The sequence below is a fragment of the Biomphalaria glabrata genome, chromosome 8, assembly GCF_947242115.1.
Source record: "Biomphalaria glabrata chromosome 8, xgBioGlab47.1, whole genome shotgun sequence".
Lineage (NCBI taxonomy): Eukaryota > Metazoa > Mollusca > Gastropoda > Planorbidae > Biomphalaria > Biomphalaria glabrata.
Window position 1 is genome coordinate 41431006 of NC_074718.1, and position 23493 is coordinate 41454498.

The 23493-nt window shown below is 39.3% G+C and overlaps 1 protein-coding gene across 2 annotated transcripts in view; it reads right to left on the minus strand.

The window, feature by feature from the left end:
- Positions 1-3284: 3284 nt before the first annotated feature.
- The window catches only part of LOC106061448 (protocadherin-9-like), a 70452-nt gene continuing 50243 nt past the window's right edge, over positions 3285-23493 (minus strand). For both annotated transcript variants that reach the window (XM_056038876.1, XM_013219599.2), the window contains exons 4-6: positions 10488-10568; positions 9603-9726; positions 3285-6122 (exon numbers count right to left, since the gene is read on the minus strand). In XM_056038876.1, the coding sequence (XP_055894851.1) occupies positions 5005-6122; positions 9603-9726; positions 10488-10568 (1323 nt within the window). In that variant the 3' untranslated portion in view covers positions 3285-5004. The remainder of the gene's footprint in view (positions 6123-9602; positions 9727-10487; positions 10569-23493) is intronic.

Below are 23493 nucleotides of genomic sequence, written 5' to 3' on the forward strand. Positions count from 1 at the left end.
CACAATCTTCCTGTCTAAAATGTGTATACACACTCTGTCATACAGGCAACTGTATATTGTAAATACTGTCAACACGTCATCCGATAAACTGCTGGCGGATGTCTAAAACTTAAAAATGTAATTTTTTTAAATCTTTTTTTTTTTTTGTTTTGTTTTTGTTCAGAATAGGAAGACTTAAAATTCAAATATTAAAATTGTATTCGTTAAAATATGGAGTCGGCGCAAAAGACGAAGTCGGCTGCCAATTTCTATAAATAGATTCTGACTCAATCTCTTAAATTTGTTAAGAAAACAAACAACAAAACAAGCAATTAAATAAATAAATAGACTCGTCACTGGAAAAGGTAAAAAGCCTAAACCCAAATTTGGTACCTTTAGTCAACTGAAGGCGCCAGAGCTGGACAGAGGCCAAATGGACGTTCAGGTTATATTCAATAAAAAAAAATATTAAAAAAAAAATTATTTCTAAAAAAATAAAAAGCTTATCTAAGGGAATAACTCCACATTTAAAGCCATATATCTCAATACAGTAATAATTTTCCATTTTTCGATATGAAACAGAAATGAATTTTATTAACACTATTTAGTTAACTAATATGTTGTTTTGTTTTTTTGTATTGATTCATGTGTAGTCTTCAACAATAAATAATTGTGCAAAGTTTCAACTTGGCCACAAAATTGGAAATGGGAGAACTAACGTGTTCGAAATCTGTACCAGATAGACAGACAGACAGACAGAGTGTGTCGATTTACCAAACAGACAGAGTGTGTCGATATCCCAGACAGAGTGTGTCGATATAAGCTTTGTAAAAACAACTTTTGCGGTTTTCATTTTGTCTTTTTATTCTTCCAGCCAGTTCCAAACACCTACTAAAATGTTTGGCGCTTGCAAGTCAGTGGACAAATAAGAGTCTGTGTGTGCGCACTTGTTTGGTGATGTGTGAATGCTGGGCTTTTTTTGTGTCGGTATGCACTGGTACGGCGTACCGGCACCTTTTTCAATGTGGGGAAAAAATTATTACTCTTCTTGTATTTTAAGGTTTATTATTAATTTATTATATTTTTAATTTCTTACGCACTGGTGTGAATGTAACATTTTTTATAATATTTACATACTCAATTTTTTAATAAATTTTTTTTTTTACATAGCATCGAACCAAAATTGAGAGCAATGCCTCAGAAGATTGCTGAGTATCAGATACCAGGTGTAACGCCTGACAGGACACGATAGCAGCTCTCAGTGGTACCCGAACTGTCCGTGTGCGTAATTTAAAAAAAAAAGATCCTTCTAGATTTGACTTAATTAAATGTAGGCTCAAGTTGGACTTTAGCGAAGCCTGAAAATTTTACTATCTATAACATAAACAATCCAGAAAGTTCTTTGCACGGTACTGTATAAGAAATGTAAAGCTAACTATCGTGGCCATTGCGTTGTTGGTCCTTAGTCACTAATCATTGGCCATTGCTCCAAGTATTCTATCTATAATATATATAATTCTCTTCTTCGCTCAACAGTTTGGACGAGCAAGAAGTAAAGGAAAGATCACTCTCTTATTTCTGCGGATAGTCACCCCATGAATAAAACAAGAGGGGGGGGGGGGGAGAACAAGTATTCACAAAATAGCAGGGCCGGACCGTTGTAACCAAGAAAGATCACTCTTTTTTTTTTTTTACTATAACAGTCATTTGATAACCAGTGTATTTACTTTGCTGTGTAAATTCAAGTTATCATTGTACAAGTGATTTATATTTCATTGTATAGCTTACTCTATTGAACTGAGTTCGGCGATGTATTTCTTCAGAATATCCACGCAGTGTGTTGAATATGTTTTAATGGCACCTCCGTGTATACCATATGATTGGGGAGACAAAACGCAGCTGTCCAGATCTAATCGTGACACCAGGGAAAGCAGACAAACGAGTCTGTACTTTTAGAACTACTTTTACTTTTAGAAGACAACACTCTGGCTGGCCAAAGGAAGAAACTCCTCAATACTGTGGTGAGACGAAAGCTGAGCTGGTTTGGTCATTTTGTAAGACACGACTCACTGTCCAAAGTCATCTTTCAAGGTACAGTGGAGAGAGCACAAAGAAAGGGTCGTCCAGCGAAAAGTGGGATGGACAACGTACAAGAATGGACCGGCCTCTCTCTTGGTATCTGCTAAGAAGAACTACTGACCGGGAAAAGTGGAGGAATTTAGTGTCGCTGCGGCAGCATCCCTAAAAGTCAGGAGACATGTGAGATAAGAGAGACAGAAGCAAATATGAATATAACTGTCTAAATAACTGTCTACATGACTGTCTACATGACTGTCTACATGACTTCGCACATTTAATTACAGAAACGACAGAAACTTATTTCAATCAATTCATTTATTTTGTTCAAAAATTACATTAAATTAAATACAAAAAATATTTGTACAAAAAGTATAATTTTATTTAGAATATAAATTAAAACAATAACAAATGCGAGCATCACTTTGTATCGATGAAATCACTCAAACTTTGAATCAACGAAATCACTCAAACTTTAAATCATTGAAATCACTCAAACTTTGATTCAATGAAATCACTCAAACTTTGAATCAATAAAATCACTCAAACTTTGAATCAATGAAATCACTCATACTTTGAATCAATAAAATCACTCAAACTTTGAATCAATGAAATCACTCATACTTTGAATCAATAAAATCACTCAAACTTTGAATCAATGAAATCACTCATACTTTGAATCAATAAAATCACTCAAACTTTGAATCAATAAAATCACTCAAACTTTGAATCAATGAAATCACTCAAACTTTGATTCAATGAAATCACTCAAACTCATGTGACCGGTGTACTTTCAAACTTTGAACATGCCAATTTATTGTTTAGAGTTGTAGGCTACTTAATCCTCTGTACAGTACACAACTACTATACACCACAGTAGACAGATACATGTACATATTGTTAACAATTAATTAGTGTGCAATAAAGACTAAAGAAGGTCACTACACTGCGCATGCGCTCATTCTCCCTACAGACAAACTGCCTCTACTGGCTGTACATGTTTTAATGGCGGCATTCAAATGTCTATGTTATAAATTACATTTGTTCTTTCTCTCACAGCATTACTCTCTCTCTCTCTCTCTCTCTCTCTCTCACACACACACATACTCTCTCTCTCACTCCTGCCGTTTACTCACTCTCTTGATCTTAATTGTTTCCCTGTGTTACTAAGGACACAATGCCCCAATTTCCCCCAAGTTGTCTATTTACACATTTACATTTTTTTCCCCCATTGATCTGTCTGACAGACACTTTAACCACTACATTCAGTCACTAAGCTCTTTGACTAGAGTCATTCACTAAGCTCTTTGACTAGAGTCATTCACTAAGCTCTTTGACTAAAGTCATTCACTAAGCTCTTTGACTAAAGTCATTTACTAAGCTCTTTTACTATTCAATAAGCTCTTTGACTAAAGTCATTCACTAAGCTCTTTCACTAAAGTCATTCACTAAGCTCTTTGACTATAGTCATTCACTAAGCTCTTTGACTAAGTATTTCACTAAGCTCTTTTACTATTCAATAAGTTCTTTGACTAAAGTCATTCACTAAGCTCTTTGACTAAAGTCATTCACTAAGCTCTTTTACTATTCAATAAGCTCTTTGACTAAAGTCATTCACTAAACTCTTTCACTAAAGTCATTCACTAAGCTCTTTGACTAAAGTCATTCACTAAGCTCTTTGACTAAAGTCATTCACTAAATTCACCAAAGTCATTCGCCACACCTTCATCAGTTATTCACTTCAATCTTCAAAGTCATTCGTTACACTCATTGAAAAAACACTCATTCACAACATCCACTATTTAAACTCATTTATTAAGCGTATTTCATTACACTGTCACCACAAATGAATCCTTTAATATTGGTTTAAAGCATAATCTCGTTGCAATTATTCACCATCAAGACAGTCTTAGGCAAACAAAATAATGTGCACAGCTTTGGCACCCTTACGTCCGTCGACATAAAGGCATTGTAAAAAAAACAACAACAACAACAAAAATAAACACGTTATTTCAAAGAAACCTAATTATTGAAATAAGTGCTAGCCAATGCTTTAGCCCCGTCATATACCGTAAGCAGAAGTGTCGAACCCGGATAACACTATTTCACGGGTCGGATTCGGCCCGCGGGCCGCAGTTAGGGTGTCACTGTTTTAAGGGCGAGGTGGAGTCGAAAGGTTCAGGAGAGATCCGAATGGAGAAAAGAGGCAGGCCAGAGGCCTCCATGGGCCGTAGCGCCACTGGGTTAGGATGGTTGCTTGATGGTGGGGGGGGGGGGGGGAGGGGGAGAGAAAACAACAACAGATAAATGAACATTACTTTAAATAGTGATTTGGATTATTAAATGAGTCTTCATGGCCGCGATGCCGCCACTGCATCATGACACCTCTACAATATCGCAGAGAAAGGTGGGCAGACACACATAGTAAACAATCACACTATACAATCTGTTTATACAAAGAATACTCTATACTAATCGTATGAATACTTCTGAATCTTGGCTGTAATGAATGTCTTAATGATAATACATTTCTAGTTGAAAGTAAATCTATTTATAGAGAGTCTTGTGTCTGTTTCATTCCTCTAATAAACGTTCACAATTTCATACACATATTTTTATCTCAGCGTGTGTCTATGTTTATTACAGTCACTACGGTTTCACACAACAATGAAAATGGAACAAATTAGAATATCCATAGCCATGAATTTACAAACGGCAATGTTAATATCAATGATGGTCATAGATTGTAGATAATCAAGACTGTTTTCATCTAATGACTTGGATAAGTTTATCAAGGATACTTTGATAGTATCACGTATGATTGTTCCTTAAGATGTCCACCAATGGCTTTGTTAATAGCTTCACTACTGATTATGATAATCCCGAGATAAATGATAGTTTTATTAGTGGCAATGATAATCCTATTATCTTAATGATAGTGGTGCATTACTATACAACAATGTCCTTGGGTTTGTATTCTAATGATAAATAGTCTTCCTCGTTGTCGATGGTGTAGCTCCCAGAGGTCGTTGTCGTTGACCGTTGGTCATCGCCGTCTTCCGTGGTGGCGATGCTGTCGCTGGTCCAGTCTCTGGAGGGTGCCAGATGGGACGAGGTGTTTCTGGGCAGCTCGCATGTCTGAAATTTGCTGACGTCTCTACCAGTCAAGGACGCCTGCGACGCGTGGACGTCCCTTCGCGGTGACTGGACGTCGTGACGACGCGGTGGGATGTGCGGGGCGGGCGAGTGAAGGCGAGGGTCGGGGTGGAGAGAGGCGTTGGAAGGCGCCCTCTGAAAAAGTTTATCTTTCGATGTGTTCATGTTGTTGAGCAGCTCTGACCAGCTGGTCTCTTTGGGGTGAGCTGGCCTTTGGTCAGCCATGTTTTGGACGGTGTAGGGACTTGATGTTCTGTGCTGTGAATGAAACAGTTTGTCGATGGGAGAGGTCATCTGAGTGTAAGCCATGCTCCCATTGCTTGGCTCGGTGCACCCGGTCACCGGATAGGTCTTCCAGTCCCGTTGTGCCTCCGTGGGCATCGGGCTGGGTATGTTGTCCTCGGTACAGTACATAGGTAACCTCGGGTTGCAGAGATTCTGGAACGATTGCTGCGGGGGCTCTGACGTGGAAAACGTCAGCAATCTCGGAGAATCTCGCCCAAGGCTTTCGTTGTATGCAGAAGACGTTAAACTCCTTGGGTTATATTTAGAAACGGGATTCCCCGAAAAGCTGCCGTAGTTGGGCTGCGCCGCCAAGCGATCGTTGCTGGATTTTTCCCGAGTAACAGGAATGTTCATCTCCCTCATTGGAGCTTGCTGGGGGCGAACGGGGTTGAAAACTAGTCCCTGGGAGGTGCCGCCTTCCTGCATCGTCATGGGCAACGTGGCGCTCTCCCCTGAGTCGGGCTGGCATCTGATGCTGTTTCTGAAGCGCTCCATGTCTTTGAAGGTCACGTGTTTCCTGGAGCTTCCTCTGACCGGGTCTTTTACACTGGACTTGAGACTGGCAGAGTTACAGAACGTGCTTAGGTTGGATTGGAAGCTTCCATTGTGACCGCCTCGGGAATCGTCTGAAAACAAGAGAAAATCAACGTGAAATTAAAATCTTATGTTTACATATTTAGCTATATCTAGTATTTATGTTATTCCCGAGGCCGCTTTGTGAAATGTGTTATTACACAACGCAATAACGATAATCCAGAATGTTCTAGAAAGTATTGTTAGGTCGTGGATTTATAAAAAGGGGCGAAAATGTCCACTCGTGTCCATTGTTTTTTTATGTTTCTATTTGGACACTATCACTGTGAATTTATTATTCAAATGAATTTATATTGTGGTTTTATATACTTGGAGTATTGTTTGTGTTTATTTATTTTGTGATCTCTGTTTTGAATACCAGTTTATAAAATGGTCTTCTGTTGATTTATCTCCCATTTTACAATTCTTCGGCAATGGTTGGATATCGTGTTGCAAAACTTAACGTCTGCCAACGCAATGTAATACTTATGAGAAATTATAACGGTCAAACCAGAGTTTTCAGTGTTTGACCAATTGGCAAATAGTGATTCCCCCCCCCCCTTTTTTTTCCCTCCAACCTCAAGATATACATAAACTGTCACTCTCAATTTTAAGGAGAGAGAGAGAGAGAGAATAAGATAGATAAATAGATAGACTAGATTTACCCATCTTCTACACCGGAAGTTATGTTACCAGGCTATATATTGTTTTTGTTATTGACTTCTCCCCTGTACTTCTTTGAATAGCAAGGCAACCGATACCAATTCCAAACATAACGCTAGCAACGTTAAAATCGTTTAAAAACTAGTCAATCAGTTCTTGGTCCCTGGTCCAAATCGATAGTAGATCTAGCACTATTTTAATAGGTAGACTCTACAGATCATATTTAAAGATACATGCTTGCTTTTGTTATAACCAAGATAACGTGAACAACGACAATATGATCGCATTATGCAAATTTCGTTTAGTTATTTTAAATCAAACAATTTCTTCAAAGTCTTCTACATTACTCTATGTACAACAGTAGCCACTAACGGTCTCGTTTTAGTTGGTGCTCATAATTGCTGTTTTGACCTTTGACCTTTTTTATACCGGCATGCAATGGAGTAATTGCTGGGATTGTTCCAGGTTATGATAATTCTTTAATGGTTCTCAAAAAAAGTTTGCCAAGTTTGGAGATTCTGATTGAATTAGATAATATTTTTGCATCTAGGCAGGAAGGGCCCTATGGAGTGGACAGTTGAGGATGCAGCCCTAGGCTTCACGCTTCAAAGGCCCCCGCGACCTTTCGAGTTGCACTTAAACCCAAATACCCAATAAAATAATTTTATTGCGAGTATCTTGTTATCATTAAGGCATCTACGCTATTGCGGTGATACCATTTAAAAAATTGATGTTTTTATGATTACATACGTGAAGACTTGGTGAGTACTTCTTATATAAACATGTCAAGTATAAGGTTTTAAAAAATAAATAGCTTTTACATTGTGCAGCTTTCATGTTTATAGCACGCTCAGTGGGTGGAATGGTCCAATCCCTTTTGTGGACCAGTTGGGAAGGGGGGTTGGCGGTATCTGGGAGAAGGTTTCAGTGCTGCCTTTCGGTTTTCATCGAATAAGTTCTGCTCGAGTTGGGCTTCGAATTTAAGCCCACTTGATAGGTAGCCAAGCCCGTCGGCCACATATTGATTGTAATCACATGTTAAATTTATGATTTCTTTCCGATAGCAATCAAATAGTACAAATTCAGCAGCTATAATGGTTGAACGGATTGAAAATCTTTGTCAAATATCTCCCAGAAAGTTGAGTAAACACTGCAGCACTTACAGCGTTTTGAATCCAAAAAAAAAACTTTTTTTTGTCCTAGACTCTTATTAAGTCACGTGACTTATTTGATATCATAAATGTATAAACAATGAATACATTCTGAAATGGATGAACAGGATGAAGGCTGCAAATGTTTGCTGGTTTTAATGCGGGAGGCTTTTTGAGGCTGTTGAGGCAGCCTGAGAAATGACATAAAGAGGCTATTGTCTTCAGTTTCTCAGTTGTTTTAACAAAGCCAGTCCCGGCCTCTTTCGCCGCTTCCAGGTTCAAAGGCTAAAATGTAGGAGAGAAACGCTAAGAAAGTTTTAACTGTCCGGCTGTGGACGGACAGATCACGGACAAACAACGAACGTGACTGTGGTAGATGAGGAGGGGAGGGGGGGGGGGCGTCGGACGTGTAAAAAAAAATAAAAGGGGGGGGGGGCGATGTCAATATTAGCTTCCCCCTCCCCCACTGCTCATTTAGCGCCCGGCTCCTGCCCCAGCCAGGCCCGTTGGAGACAAAAGTGCTCTTTGCATGCCTCCCCCCCCCCCCTTTTTTTTCACTGGCGAGTTTCATTTAACAAGTCAACGAACAAACTTGAAACACAAACATTCAACACGGAGTACAGAGGGGGAAAGGAGACAACGGGGGGGATTACAAGGTCTTATCAAGCGCTGTGAGACAAGGAGCGTAGATCGGAGGGCCGTTAAGGTATCATGAGCAATGGGCCGGTGTCTTAACGTGGGGGCGGGGGGAGGGGGGGGTAGAAACGATTGGACAAAAGACATTTTTGCTTTGACGTCTTTCGTGTCTCTTGCCCCGAGATAATCTTTCAGTTCTACCACTTATGATAAGTAGGATACAGATAGTATCTTATGCGAATGTGCCATTGACCTATGTTCCATCTGTAGGAAATAAATTCATATATTGCCTAAACAAGCGCACGCCAAATAGAGTGACATTGCCAGGAAAAAAAAGAAAGGTCTAAAAGTGATTTAGTTTCTTGTGGACAAAGAAAGTTTATGATATGTCACGAATAGTTCAACGCCTTGTGTGATGACGTCATTAAGTAATACAAAAAGAAATAATCTCTAACTCTATACACCATTAGTTATGACGTAGGCACGAGTCGAATGGCGAATAATTTTTGACGTTACTTAGCTTCTATAGAGTTTCTATAAACTAATTAACAAACGAGGTATCGCCATCTAAACAAAAGTGTCATAGATCTAAAACACTTCACTATATTCACACAAAAAAAGATGAGCTGCCTTTTATGGTTTCACTTTCTATTGACTTTTCCATCTTCTTTTTTTTTTAAATGTTTTTGAAGTAACGTCTGTACTTTATAAGATAATATTTTTCTTTGGTTCATTTGACATAGAGATGTGTATTTATTTATATTTTTCCGCTTTTTAAGAGCTCGATGAGGTTTTTGGAGCGGGATTGGAACCCACGCCTTCTTGTCTAAAATTTCCAAAGATCAAATAGTATTGTGGCGTAGTTTCGATAAATGTCTTAATTAGAAGAGTGAATAACACTTTTCCAAATCATGATCCAGCACTATGAACTATTTGGTAATCATGAAACGAGCTTCTGATTGAAGGATTAAATATAAAATGTCTGATGATTTTGGAGAACTGTTATAAATCTTAACCAGTTTATGTACATGTTGGACTGAAAAACTTGCTATCTTCTCATGTTCAAATATGATAACTACCTACCCAGGTTGCCAGACAAATTGTTCGAAGCACTAATGTCCTCGTCACTTCCGCCACGCCCACTGTCGCTGGTGATGGTCTCCCCTGAGGAGTCGCTGGCGCCATCTTCTGGAACAACGCCGCAACTCTGTGAAGGAAGTGAAAAAGTACTAAGAATTATTGAAGAGTTCTTTAAGTAGTGAGAACTAACTCTGTTAGTCAGCGCCAGCAGGTGATATGTGTAGACATCGTGACGCCCATTAAAGGCAACCTACTTTAAGAAGATCCGCCCTAATTAAAGTTACTGTACACACTTTCTACGGAAGTGTGGTTGAATGGCATAAACCAGTTGGCTGCCTATCAAGGGGGCTAGAGTTCGAATCCAGACCTTTACAGAGCGCCAAAAGTTATTAAAAGTTTGTTTTTTTTTAAAATTGTTAGAAAGTTGTTTTTTTTATCTATAACGATGTAATCTAAAGATAACTTTGTCAATGCGTCGAGGAAAACCTGGAAGTAGAAGATAGTATAAAGGAGGTAGTAGAGGATAGTATAATGTGGATATAGAGGATACTTGAGGTATCTAGAGGGCAGCATAAAATGGTTATTAAATGAAAGTTTATTATTTTTTTCTTTGAGACTTCTCAAATCTCAGAGAGGATTTTTAGGACGCCCCTGAGTCCATCCAACTTTAATGGGTATCAGTTGGGGAAAGTAAAGGCGGTTGATCGTTGTGCTGGCCACACGATACCATCGTTACCATCTATCATAGATTGAAAGGTCTAAAAGGGGTACTTTACTTTAAAGAGTTCCCCTAACTTCCGTTAAGGGTGAAGATCAAATATGGATATAGGAAAACCGTCTATAGTTTACTTGCCTAAATATGTCTGTGTGAGATATAACTAGACCTACCTTAGAGTTGTGAAATGTCTGTAACAGATCTACATCAGACATATTGGACGTCGGAAGGTTTAAGTTATTCTCTTGAATTACCTGCAAGATACAAATTTAGAACTTTTATACAATTTGAAAATTAATAAGAATAGAATATGGAAGCAGGGCCGGACCCATCCAACTGGGGGCCCTAGCAGAATTGAATTTGAGGGTCCCAATGAAAAAAAAGTAAATAGTAAACACCAAAATAATAAAATTATGCAATTTATTCAAAACGTATTTGTATCTATATCTTAGCCAATAATTAACTGAAATTTATTTAGAGAAATATGCATGCTGTATAGTTTAGCTTCGTAAGCGTCTTTAACATGTTCATGCAGATGTTATGAAGGTGAATTATAGTAGACCTGTAATAAAGCTTAAACATCTTCACCAAATGGAAGTGTAACAAGTGTCTAGTTTAACAAGTGTGTAAACGTTATATCAGAATGGAACTAGGCTAGTTGACGTAGAGCTCTCCTATTTTAAAGAATTGATTCAAGTTGCACATTTTTTTTTTCAAAAATATTATTTTTGAGTTCCCCAATCGGAGGTCCAGGTGCCTGCCCTGTTTGCCTATGCCTAAGACCGGCCCTGATGTTAGAGAAGACAAGAAGTTGTGGATATTTTAGATGGCTTAAAGTTAAACAACAACAACAACGAACTTCCAGGACACATTCGTTTTGTCTCCGAGAAGAAGTTGATGAGGTCATTGCTCGTCTGCCGCCCCCCTCCCCCCACTCTTAAAACATTCCATTCAAGTCAGGACAGAAACGAGATGGATCTTAGATTCGAACTGGATGACATCTTTATGTTCATCGACCGCAGCTCATTATGCCCGAGACTGCAATGGTTTTCTTGGTAGAAAAAAAAATCCTCTTCTTGCCTGTTCCTTTCCAACCAAACCCCATTTGTTGTTGTAAATCTTTTTTTTTTTTTTTTTGGAGGGTCTGTATTACTCTTTTAAGATGACTTCGCTTCAAAACAAAGTTCGCGGTGTAACAGCAGCACCCCCTTGAGTACTGGTAGTTATTAGTGTAGTCAGGGACGCGGAATGGCGCGTTGCTAGCCAAGCAAGGGGAAGTCACTCGAGCAGACCTTACATGGGCTGCTGCCCCCTTTCCTGGCTCGCATACTGTAATAATATAAACAAGGAGACCGATAGCGAGGGGTTAATTGGAAACTACAGTTAATTATGGGAGGGAAAAAAAAAACAAGTTCAGGCGTACTTCAATTAGCAACAGTTTGTTGCTGACTTAAATTAGATCCTGAGAAGATAAAAAAAAATGTTTCGACAATTATTTTTTTTCAGCTTTAATGGAACAAAGAAGAGACAAATATACCGACAGTAATCTTGTCGCTGGTAAACTAAAGCACTAAATGGAACATCGCATTAATTAAAGAACTCTTCCATTAGCTGCCTGGTCATGCGGTATGCGCGCTGGACTATCATACGGACTTCTCGATGGTCCCTGTTCCATGCCACTATCCGCTGTCATCCCCCGTCGTTCTGCGGGAGGTTTGGACTAGGAAGTAAATTATCTCTGAAGGAACATACGAAACGTGTACAAACATTAGATTGTAAGTGTATATTATTTCAAGAAATTATAGTTAGTCTTTCTCTTAGTTTGCTTTGTGTCTGTCTCTTAGTCTGCTTTGTTCGTCTTTTAGTTTGATTTTTGTCTGTCTCTGAGTGTACATAGTAATGGTCTCCTTATTTGCTTGCTGTCTGTCTCTTAGTTTTCGTTGTGCGAATCTCTTTGTAAGTTTGCTGTGTGCCTGGTCTCCTAGTGTGTGTCTGGGTGTGTGTCTGGGTGTGGGTCTGTGTTTTCCTACCATTTGTTTCCGTCTGTTTTGCCAAGAGTGTATGTGGTGTATACTGGGGTGTGGACGCTATATCTCATTTCTGCTTCATCCCATCAGTTGATATCACACAACCAACATCAACAGTCCCCCCACCCCCGTCCCTTCCAAGATAAAACTTTAAAAAGGCACGTCATTTGTCTAGGCTTGCCAGGCTATCTCGGTGTCTGTAGATCTGGGTCAGTGGTGTTGGTGCGCGCGCGGGTGAGTGTCTATTTGCGTCTGCGTGTTCGTGCTTGTTTGGGGTGCTATGTTTTTGGCAAGAGAAAGTAACCCGAAGTTATTACTATTGTGTGTGTGTGTGTGCTATATTGTGCATTTTCACGAAATAATTTCCCAGTAAGCTTTTAGTGCTCGGCGCCGTCACAGAGGCTGTGATGTAAAGATTAGACTCCCCAGTGAGCAGTTTTCTTTGACCAATTATCTCACCGCAGCGGCCGAAAGTTTCACCATTATATCTCAGCAGTTTATAAACAAAACTGTTTTCCCGTAAGACTTGCGCAAACCTAGAGATGTGCGCCCGTGTGCGGTAGAGGGGAGGGGGAAGAGGGGGGGGGCGTACTAAGTTAGTAGATAAGTCTTTCTTGAAGTTTTTGTTTCATATTTAGTGTGTGTTTAAACAAGGGAAATAAATCTGACAATAGCAGTATTTCGTGACGAACAATACGCGGTCAAGTTACTCGTTAGGTTTAGAGAGTCCGTAGTTTATAAAGAAGTTAAAACCCAGGACTAAGCCCCCCCCCCCCCCCCGCCAACCCTAACCTTTTGCGACTGTTTTTGTTTTAATGTTAGTAGCAAGAGGAGTGGGCTCTCAGAGGTAATGTGCTTAAAGTTTCGGGTTCGAATCGCGGAAAAGACTAGGTTTTCAATTTCAGAGTTTTTTATGATTTTCCTGAATTCACAAAACTCTAATGGGTATTAGTTATGGAAACGAAAGGCGGTTGGTGGTTGTGCTGGCTACATGGCCTCCTCGTTAACGGAGCCATAGAAGCCACTGACTTTAAGATCATATGCCTTATAGAGCGTAAGGTCTGAAAGCGGAATTTTACTTCCTTTGCTAATTGAAAAACATGCATTAAGAAATGAAATGTTATATATTATACTCTTGTCAGTGGGTAGGTGTGTATTTCTGTATGTATGTGTGTATGTATGTATGTGTTGTGTCTTTTTTAGAGCACATTATTCCATTATGAAGATAATGTAAATATTGGTTCAGTCTCACTCTCACCAAGAACACCCTGCGCCCCTGTAACCCTATTCATAACTCTAACCAGAGGAGGCAACCCTTGAAGGTGCCGACGGAGGTAATCTACTCTTAGTCACTTGCCTAAATATACAACGCCATTTCTTTAACGGATTTGACAAATTGCTGGGGAGGGGGGAGGAAATTGATGAAAACTTTTGTAGGCATGCGCAGAGCGTCACTTCCTTTTCTCCTTGATAAGTTTTTGCTAGTTGGGTGGTCGAAATGCGGCGCCCTTGCCTTGCCACTGAATGCACATTTTATCACCACATTTGCTTGTTTATTACAGCGGCCAAAAATCATGAAAATGTATAACAGAAAGAAAAAACGGTACCCAGTATCTCTTGTTGCTGTTATGGAATGTTGCGATAATCCTAGTCCTTCTGTTCTTTTCAATGGAATATAACTGTTTTATATGTGGTACAGTGTTTTGTTCTTTTATAATAATTGAAATATTATCCTAGGACCTAGGTAAAGTGCAATTTGCGGATATAGAACAAGACGGCCTGGAATACATAACAAAAGAATATTGTGTTAAAATAACTTTGTACATCATTATTAAAGTTTAAATGTTGCTAAAAATAGATCAACCAAATAATCTCTGACCGTCTTGCTGAAGTTAGTACATACCCGTCAGATATATTATATGGAAATAAATTATTTAAAACAAAGAGAGGTAACAATGAAAACGTAATGCAATACAAGAATATTTACGTTTGCTCCCTTCTTTTTTTTTTGTGTGATGTATAAGTATAGCTATAAAAATCTTTTCTATAGGCCAGTGACGCTAGACTAACAGCGCGAAAATGTTTTTGAAGATTTTAAGTTCTCCGCTAACGGTGATTGGTTATTGACTTGTTTCTTTATCCAATCAGTAATGGATTTCAATAGTCACTCTGTGTACATTTGGTTATGTATTTAACCTTTTTGTAATGAACTTTTATGCACCATCCTCCCTACCGAACCTCCACCCAATTTTTTTTTTCATTTGTTTGTTCTTGAAATCAATGAGCAGTTTGTACAGGGAGGAATAATTTTTTTTTTCTCTTTTCGATGAAGTGTGGACAATGGCGAGGAAATGAACAAATTTCGCTGGGAGGGTAATCCGTTTTGAGGGAAGATGTCCTCCCGAAGCGCTTCCCTTCTTTCTGTACCCTGGTCATCCTCCCTAATAGGATTGAGTGGCCGCTCATTCTAGCAGACGACAAAATCATGATGGACGACCTGTAGTTAGGGCGACAAGGAGAAGTCAAAGAGAAAGCCCACATTCTATCAGATTTAATACAAAACACGAGAGGGGGAGATAAAAAAAATGTGTGGTGGGGGGGGGGGGGAGGCTGTGGGTCAACACCGAAACGAGGGCGTCTCGATTCCAGGGGGTGAAAAAACAAGAAAGAAAAGGTCTTGCACTAAATCAGGAAAAAAAAAATGTGAGAAAAAAATAGTGTGTGTGTGGGGGGGGGGGGGAGAGGGGATTTCAGTTGCCGTGTTGGTAAATAATTGATGAGTTCCTTATAGATGAAATGCCAACCCAATTCTAAATCAGGGGAGGCCATCCATTTCAAGAGTCCGGTCGACGATCAGTGTCATCCCAGTCAATAGTTTGTAACCGCAAAAACACTGTGTTCCAGGAGGAATAGCTCGTGCCGTTTTATATTTTACCAAATTTGTATTCAATATTTCATTGTTATGATCGTCTCTGTCAGGTCAGGACTGGATTTATATCCCCTTAATCTGCATTCATCGTAATTAATTTTAGAAGTTGTTAATTTTATAAATAATTTTATTGCGAAACATATACAGCCGCTATAAAGCAGGACTAGAGTTCATTAATAACATAATAGACGGGCCGTAACAACGCAAACCGAATTGGAACGCATCTATCTGGTCCTATGTATAAACTGGCCGTAACAACGCAAACCAAATTGGAACGCATCTGTCTGGTCCGATGTATAAACTAGCCGTAACAAAGCAAACCAAATTGGAACGCATCTATCTGGTCCTATGTATAAACTGGCCGTAACAAAGCAAACCAAATTGGAACGCATCTGTCTGGTCCGATGTATAAACTAGCCGTAACAAAGCAAACCAAATTGGAACGCATCTATCTGGTCCTATGTATAAACTGGCCGTAACAAAGCAAACCAAATTGGAACGCATCTGTCTGGCCCTATGTATAAACTCAGAAAAAGTATACGTCTGTTGAGAATGAAGATTTGTACATGGCCGAGTCGCACCGAGTATTCGAGGGAAAGCACTCGCTCTTCTTTTTTTTAATCTCCTGTTTTAGTAGTTATTTATATATGTCTTTCAATTGCAGCAGTTCCACCCTCTAGACCAGGGGTTCTCAACCTGTGGGTCGAGACCGCCTTGGGGGTCGATTGACCATTTGCCAGGGGTCGCCCAAGACCATCGAAAATATGGATTGTTATTGTCTACTCTTCTATTGTCGTATGTTTATGGGGTGGGGAGTCGCGGCAGAGTGGGGGATTGTAAAAAGGGTCGCCGAGCTTAAAAGTTTGAGAACCGCTGCACTCTAGACTGAAAGGGAGAAAAAAATTATCTTAAGATTGGTCAAGGTCTCATAGATGTCTGTGGCCGCCTGCAGGGGGTGGGGGGAACTAGTCACCACCCTTCGGATGACATCACAGTTGGGAATATTGCAATTTTAATGAACTTCCATAGTTGCTTTATCTAGCTGGCGATGAGTTTCAGATTTTAGACTTAAATAGTTGTCTTTGTTGGTGTGTGTGTGTGTGTGTGTGTGTGTGTGTGTATGTCTGTGTGTTTATACTCTCTAGGATAATAGTACTACATTGTCAATTGCTAATTTTTTATTTGTCAATTTAAAAAAGTAGATGTGATCGATTGCAATGTACTTTATTGTCTATTTATAGAATAGCCTATAAGTCGATCCCAGTAGAGTAAGTGGGTAATAGACTCGAGAAACTAAGCAATTGTAGTAAGTGGGTAATAGACTCGAGAAACTGAGCAATTGTAATGAGGAGGTCTGTTTAAAAAAAAAAGCGCGGGAATAAATACGTTTCTCCAAGCACATATTCCTTGACCCTGTGAAGGTGAAAATCCAATGTCAAAGCTCCATCAGTGCTTGGCCAGTCCTTGTTGATTTTATTATCACACGTCGCGATATGGCGCAATCCGTTTCTTTCTGCCAGAGGCAGACGACAGAAGGTTTAAGTTTTTGATATGCGAAAACAAAAACATTAGCAACACGAGATTGCGCTATCGTACATGAAAACTAAAATGGCGCCAACACGTGTTTCTGTGTACATAGGACGTGCACGTGAGAGCAGACGAGAATGAGATGACTAGGGTGAGTCCTAAGTTTTGGAATGGCAGGCCACAGATTAAACATAGAATTAAAACCGGAACCAGTTTTCGATTTCAATTTTATAAGCCAAAGAAATATAAGCTCTATTTAACACATGCCATGAGGGGAAAGAAATAATTTGTAGCCCCCCCCCTCCCGCCTCTCTATCAATCTTTCTGCACCCACCCCATCTCTTTCTCTCTCTCACCATTCTCGTTCAATCTCTGTTGCTCTCTCTTTCTCTACCACAAGCACTCACTCACTCAATCACTCACTCAATCACTCACTCACTCACTCAATCACTCACTCACTCACTCACTCACTCATTCAATCAATCAATTTATCTATCTATCTATCTATCTACTATCTATCTATCTATCTATCTATCTATCTATCTATCTATCTATCTATCTATCTATCTATCTATTTATCTATCTATCTATCTATCTATTTATCTATCTATCTATCTATCTATCTATCTATCTATCTATCTATCTATCTATCTATCAGTTTCTTTCTCTCTCTCTCTCTCTCTCTCTCTCTCTTTCTTTATTTCTTTATTTTTCTCCATCCTTACATTCCTATTTTCTCAATATTCCCATTTACCTCTGTCTGTCTGTCTGTCTGTCTGTATCTCTGTCTAGATTTAAAATATTGTATTATCAAACTCTAATAAATTTACAAATGCAGAAACAAAACAAACAAAACAAAACAAGACCATGGTTTAAATCTTGGAAATTGTATGGAGTATCTCAGCCAAAGTCTAGAGACAATTTACTGTAGTTTTCTTCAATATTTTTACTCACAGACGCGCGTTCACTCCAGCTGATTGAGAAGGCTAAGGGGGCGGGGGGGGGGGGTGAGGCGGGGACGGTAAAACGAAACTAATCTCAAAACAATTTAACAAAAATGTCATAAGCCCGTGGATTCTTTTAGTTTTCGAGAGTATTTCACTCGGTAGCCTTGTAACTTGATGACGCCATCACACATAGTTTGTAACAATATTTCCGTCAAAATGAGAAAAAGGAAAAAAAAAAAAAACCCAAAGGGATGAGGGGGGGGGGGAGGGTAGGGTAAGAAAGAGAAAGGAAGACAAGATAATCAGGAAATGAAAGGGAGATTACCGATATGATGGACTACAAGGTAGACCTGTCTTGTCTCCCTTGGCACACACACACACACACACACACACACACACACACACAAACAAACTCATGATAGTAATGAAGTACATACAATTAAAATCTTTGACATAGTGCACCCGATGGCTCAATAGCAGAAGTCTTTTTTTTTTTTTTTCCTTTTTGGCGCCGAACAATCTTTCCCACTTACATCTATGTAAGTGCAAATATTTGTTTTCATCAGCGGATAAACAGTCACAGGAGGATTTGGCTTAATGAAGGCCAAGGTCAACAAAATTTTACCCTCACGCTTTCCCTCCTCCACACGCCCCCTTACTCCCCTTTCGCACAAAGCTTTGGCACCCTAAGGCCATGATTAAGCTGAACATGGTTATGTTTTTTTTTCTTCCCCTTCTTGTTTTTTTTTCCCTCCCATTTCTCATAAGTCAATTAGCTAAACCGGATGTGTAGAGCCAATTAATTATTCAGTAAAGAGGCTGGGGGGGGGGGGCGGAGTAAGCGTGAATCAAGATGGAGGCAGTGTGGCAGAAGTATCTCTTTTAACACAATCCCCCCCTCCAAATTTATTTAAGCCCATCTTCCCGCCTAAGGGGCACTAACTCTCCTGAAGTCTGCTCGCAGTTTTGAAGTCTATGTGTTGAGGGAACGCTCGCGTGTAAAATAATAGGAATCTACAAGAAACAAGGATATATTTATATCAGGGCCGGCCTTAGGTATAGGCAAACTAGGCAGTAGCCTACTCCTCCGATTGGTGGGGGCCTAGCCCATCTCTAAAACAAATTTGTTTAAAAAGAAAAACAACAACTGCGAAACTTGATTAAATCGCAGCTCCATGTCTAGGCCTACTACATAATAGATAGATTTTTATTAAAACTTTTGAAAAGGTGTAGAGCCTTTCACAAGATCATCCCTCGAGGCCACCACTTTCTTATATCCGGCCCTCAATCGTGATATCTGATATCTGGAAGAATATGTCAAAGAAGCTTTACTGCGATTTTAGGTGAACCCTATGAGAATAGCGCTATCGGAATTTAATTCCTTTATTGGTTTAGATATAAATTATAATAGATACAATTAGTTTCGATAATAAATTGCGTAATTCTATTTTTTTCGGTGTTTTTCATTTTTCTATATCATTTGGGGGTAAGGAAATTCAGTTCGCATAGGGCCTCCAATTACCCAAGGCCGGCACTGTTTTCACACACACACACACACAGACAGACAGAAAGAGAGAGAGACAAAGACAGAGAGAGAGAGAGAGACAGACAGACAGACAGACAGACAGACATAAGAATGTATGGTTACCTTCTTATTGATTCTCTACTGAAGAATGCCCTATTTCTAAATTGTTGAAATGTAATGGAAGCTCATTTTCTAGAATCTTATAATTTAATGTTTCCCGTTTTAAATAACACACAATATTTATTAAGTCAGTAATGATATACATTTATTTTATCTCTTCCCACCTTATCCTTACAAAGATATTTTTTCCCTGGCCAATGTATTAGAAATGTAACGGTATCGGTATATTTTTGGTCAGAATAATCTGATAATGTCCCCTTGTGATTTATTTGGTTTGCATTTGCCTGGAAATGCTGCATGAATTGTGTAATAAATAGCTACTGGAATTTCCAGAATTGACTTAGAAATAATTAGGTGAAGGTAATTTATTTATAGAACGTTCATAAATACTTTTTTAAAAATTGGCTAAATGTGTCTGTGACAGTCTGTGTGTATGAGCTGATAACTATGTATATGATAAAAAATGTATGGTGTGTATGTGTAATTTCAATGTGCATGCTCAGCTATTTGAGATGGATCACAACGTCGCTGTGACTACTGCAGAGGTTCATTGAGAATAACTAGCACCCTGCGCCCCAGGCTAGTAGTGCCTGTCTACTCGAGTCTGCTGTCTTATATTTGTCTCTGTTTATGTCTGACTAACCCGTTCGCAGTATTCTCTTTAGTCTTCAAGTACAAGGGAATGTTGATCAGTAGTTCTTAAAAGTTTGTCAAACGAAATGAATCTATAAAAAAAAGAATATAATCTTTATAGAGTCTTAAGCCTCAAGCCGTCATTTAGTAGGCTTAGAAATAGGGCTGTGGGGCGGCTGAGTTAGTGTGTGTGTGTTGGGGCATTGATGTGTGGATATTTGTAAAGGAGGGGTGTATTGCCTCCCCATGCGAGGAAAAGGAATGTAATCCCACTAAGAAGGAGATGGAGGAGGAAGAGGGGAAATTTCGTAGCGTTAAGCGATGCTGGGTTATGGTACAAATGAGTACCCCCGCGCCCCAATCTCCCGATCAATAGGTGACTATGTTGACACCCCTGAGTTTCCATCATTTTCACATTGACCCGTCATGAATCACTAGGAGCCCCCGTCTCTCGCTTTCATGAGTTTAATTATTTCGTTCTTTTTTTTTTTTCGCCCACTTCTTCATAGACCTATATATTTTTTTAGTGATGTATATACATGTTCTCAGTTCAACCGTAAATCAACTGTAAATTAACTACACTCTAAGAACCAGGAAATGAAAGTTGACAATACTAGTAGCTCTAGATACACCCGTCAAGTTTATGGGTGTAAAAAAAGAAAATGTGTTTACAAATACATTCTAATAGAAAAAAAAAACGTCCATGTTTGACATCGTTTGGCAAGTATTTCTTGTATAAATATGATCGTTTTACTGGCTCCTGATAAAGTAGAACAGAGCAGTATTTGCCTCGTGCATATGGAATTTTGGAATTTTTATATATTTTTTTAAAGTCAACTTCTTATACCCATCTATCATATTTCAATAGTTTTTTAAGACAAACTAAGCTTCCTTTATTTTTTGAGACATGCTAAATTACTTTGATGTTAATTACCAATAAGTATGAAGATGTCCCATCGTGTTTCAACTAAAACTAAAAATAATGCCTCAGGCCAGGAGTCGCTAGTCTCCATCAAAGGTGAAGAAAGTAATTAAGTCTCATAGATAACTGGCTTACACAAAAACAACCCATCACGTGTGGTAGCCATAATTAGCTCGCTGTATTGACATGTCTGTCCCAGCGGTAACAAATAAGAGCACATAACTCTCACCTTGTGGCTTACACTTCTGATTGTTTTCTTTGTGTCATTCCTAGATTTACTTGTTTGTCCTACACTTAGTCTAAGTTGTTTTTTTAAGTAAAAAAAAAAAACTTACTTTGCTAAGTTTAAAAACCTAATCGTTAAATGGCTGAGCTATAATTTAATCCAAACTAACTGGGCATCATAAGCCCTTGATGGAAGGATTAAATTTGCGCCATTTTTTTTAAACGGGAAATTTCACAAGCTTTAGAGGAAATTTAATACTTCCACGTAGAAAATTAAAAAAAAATGGCCTCAATCTATTCACTGTTTCTAGACTGGAGATGTGTGTGTGTGTGTGGGGGGGGGGGTACTTAAAGAATAGGTCAAAGAGCAAAGTTCGATAACAGCAATCAATACCTTTTGTTTTTAAATTCTTAAGGTTAGGGTTCAAGTCCTGATTAAGGCTAAATGCTGTTATGTAATTTTTTATCTACTATGAGCTCTAAAACATACTTTCTAAGCTTATTCAGTTCTAATGGGTACCTGGACTGAACGAATAGGTCATTGTGTTGGCCTCATAACGCGCTCGTTAGCAGTTAAACAAGAAACATATGACCTGAACTCTATGGTATATAATGTGTATAGTCATAGTAGGGGAGTAGTGGTCGAGTGGTTAGGCGCTTGACTTTCAAACCAAAGAGTCTCAAGTTCAAATCCCGATGTAGGACTTCCGGTTGGTCGTTGTGTTGACCACATAAACAACCTCGTGAATCGTCGGCCATAGGAATAGATGAGCTTGGCATCATCTGCCTCTATAGATAGCAAGGCCTGAAACGGATAACAATAGTTAAATAAGACCAATTTTTTTTTAATAAAGAAAGCTGATGCAACTCGATCTAAGATTACGTCACTTCAGGGCACATTGCATTCCCTGAACGGGGGAACAGCTTAAAACATGCTTCTCTTTCTGTACTTCTCTCGTTTTTCGGCCAGCTGTTCAAGAAACTATGGCAAAGACAGATCTAAAAATACACCCATCCACGTGACCTCCAATGAAGGCGGGGCAAACAAGTTCACACGTTTAGTGGACATTTCAAAAGACATTTGATGGACAAATGCAAAATGTCAACAAAATATAATGTAATCTCTGTCCAGATTTACGGTCATAAATGGTAACAAATGTTGCCGCGGACACTCCGGCCAATCCTGGTGGACAGCAGCTAAATGGACGTGATGGATTGGCTCTTGTCACGGACTAAAGCCATATCTGAATTGATTTCGCGGAGGAACACTGTAATTTGTAGTACCACGAACCGGCTCACGTCCTTGGCTAGGAAGGGGAGAAAAAAAAGTGCGGATGAAAAGGGGGGGGGGGCGCCGGTCCATGTTTTTAGATCTACTCACACTGCGAAGATCCCTTTTCATATTCAGGCTGATCTATGGGCCCCTGAAGTCTGAACGATACCCGGTTCACGTGACTTCCATTTACGCAGGCGCGTGTTTTTCGCTGGTTCTTGGAATTGAAGGGTCAGATCAAGAGCGTGTGTGGGGGAGAGTAGGCCCCCCCACATTCTTCCAGCCCCCCCCTTTCCACCGCGGGATTTCTTGGTTATTAGCCGAATCGCCGGCCACGACTTACGGAACTTCTTTGGTCTCTCCCCCCCCCCCCCCCCCCACTCCGCTTTTTCTCTTGTCTTTCTAATGTTCTTTCAGATTACCCAGTGAATTATGGGACATTATGGCGATATGTGAATCTCCCGCCCTTTTTTTTTTCTTCCACTTCTGCAACTTAGCATCACATCTAGATTAATCTCTCCTTTGGCTACTAATCAAGCTGAAAATAGTTGTTTCAGGCGACTTAAAGGGAGAAAAAAAAATATTAGAAGAAAGGGCAATAAATATGGATTTAGCAAGAATATTGTAATGACGATAATGACCTCATTATTTTAAGTTGAATCTAAAACACAAAGAAACTTGTAGAATAGAAATAATAAGAGATATGTATTTATCATCTAGTATATGACATTCTAATTATACTAATTACTATTCCTAATATTTGCAAATTAGCCCAATTCTTATATATAAGCATAATGCACTATAGTAAAGTTACTACTTTCAGACCATGCGGTCTCTATGGCAGATGATGTTAAGGTCAATTAATAATGCACATAACAGTTAACGAGCAGGGTGTCATGTGGCCAGCACAACGACTAACCGTCTATACTTTCCCCAACTAAATTCAGGCACCCATTAGAGTGGCATTAGAGTTGGCTGGACTCAGGAGCGCCCTAAAAATCCCCAAGTTCATAATCCTTCACCGTGATTCGAATCCAGGACCCCATGTTCA